Here is a 1,545-nt window from a genome sequence, read left to right as displayed (position 1 = left end):
AGGCTACGTTCCCAGGTCAAATCTGCCCTGCTCCCTGCTCCGTCACACCCCCATGCATGCCTGACCCCAGCTCCTGCCCTGGCTCTCCGCGATACCTGCTGAATGGCCCTGCTGCCCAGGTGCCAGCTCTTTGCCCTGGGTGAAGCCTGTCATGGACGGTTACCCTGTGTTTCAGGGGGGGAAGATCCCCATCCGCTGGACGGCCCCCGAGGCCATCGCGTACCGCACGTTCTCCTCAGCCAGCGACGTGTGGAGCTACGGCGTCGTCATGTGGGAGGTGTTGGCCTACGGGGAGCGGCCCTACTGGAACATGACCAACAGGGATGTAAGTGAGCATCGTCCTGCCTGCAGCTGGGCTGGTATCAGGCCGGTTCCCTCCCTCCCTCTGCTAGGGGCGGCACCTCCTGTTAACTGAGCGGTTGTGGGGGGCTCACGGCGAGATGGAGGCCACGGGGGGGGGAGGGTCCAAAGCCAGAGTGTAGTTCTCGGGGCAAAAGGTGATGCTGCCTGTCCTTGCAACCCCCCGGGAATGGAGCTCGAGACTTTATGCTGCCTGGGGGCCTCAACGCCGAGCTCAGCCGAGCCGTGAGGGGGGATTGTCAAATTCTCTGTGTGAAAATATCAATGTGTTTGCAGTCCTTCCTTCCGCATAGTGTGTGTCCCCGCCCCACTCTGTATTACTGGGGGTCCCCACCCCGCGGCGTGTTACTGGGGGTCCCCGCCCCATGGTGTGTTATTGGGGGTCCCCGCCCCGCTGCGTGTTACTAGGTGTCCCCGCCCCGCTGCGTGTTACTGGGGGTCCCCACCTTGCTGCATGTTACTGGGGGTCCCCGTCCCATGGTTTGTTATTGGGGGTCCCCGCCCCGCTGCGTGTTACTAGGTGTCCCCACCCTGCTGCATGTTACTGGGGGTCCCCGCCCCATGGTGTGTTATTGTGGGTCCCCACCCCGCTGGGTGTTACTGGGGGTCCCCGCCCCGCTGCGTGTTGTTTATGTGCTTTAGGTGGGGTTATGTTAGGGGGTTGCCGAGATGAATAAGACAAAGGAAGGGAGGGGGCTGGCGCGTGGGAGGGGGTTGGCCCAAAGAGCCAGTCAGCCCGAGGGCTGGTGTTCAGCGGGAGACCTCCGGAGAACAGGTGCCTGTTACCACCAGTGGCCATTGGTCGCTGCTTGACCTGCTCCTGCAGCTGCTTTGCCAGCTTCAGTCTGTGGCTGGCTCCACAGAGCTCTGGAGCGAAGAGCCAGGGCATCTCAGAGTGCGCTCCGGGAGGGCTGTGGGCTCACCCCGAGCAAACCTATCTTTCAGGTCATTAACTCAGTGGAGGAGGGCTACCGCCTGCCTGCCCCCATGGGCTGCCCTACAGCCCTGCACCAGCTCATGCTGGACTGCTGGCAGAAGGATCGCAGCGAGCGGCCACGCTTCTCCCAGATCGTCAGCATCCTGGACAAGCTCATCCGCAACCCTGAGAATCTCAAGTGCACAGCCACGGTGAACCGGTAAGGCCGGCCACAGCCACGGGGAACCGGTAAGGCCGGCCACAGCCAC

General features: G+C 63.0%; 1 protein-coding gene across 1 annotated transcript in view; it reads left to right on the top strand.

Moving 5' to 3' along the window:
* EPHA8 (EPH receptor A8) overlaps positions 1–1,545 on the top strand; it is an 86,898-nt gene that overhangs the window by 82,534 nt on the left and 2,819 nt on the right. Inside the window, 2 exon segments of the mRNA XM_029913573.1 lie at positions 176–325; positions 1,306–1,496. Of these exon segments, the coding sequence (XP_029769433.1) occupies positions 176–325; positions 1,306–1,496 (341 nt within the window).

Source organism: Terrapene carolina, unplaced genomic scaffold (assembly GCF_002925995.2).
Source record: "Terrapene carolina triunguis isolate 2854851 unplaced genomic scaffold, T_m_triunguis-2.0 Scaffold714, whole genome shotgun sequence".
Taxonomy (NCBI): Eukaryota; Metazoa; Chordata; order Testudines; family Emydidae; genus Terrapene; species Terrapene triunguis.
The sequence above is the reverse complement of the archived record's forward strand: the minus strand, read 5'-3'. Positions and strand labels throughout refer to the sequence as shown.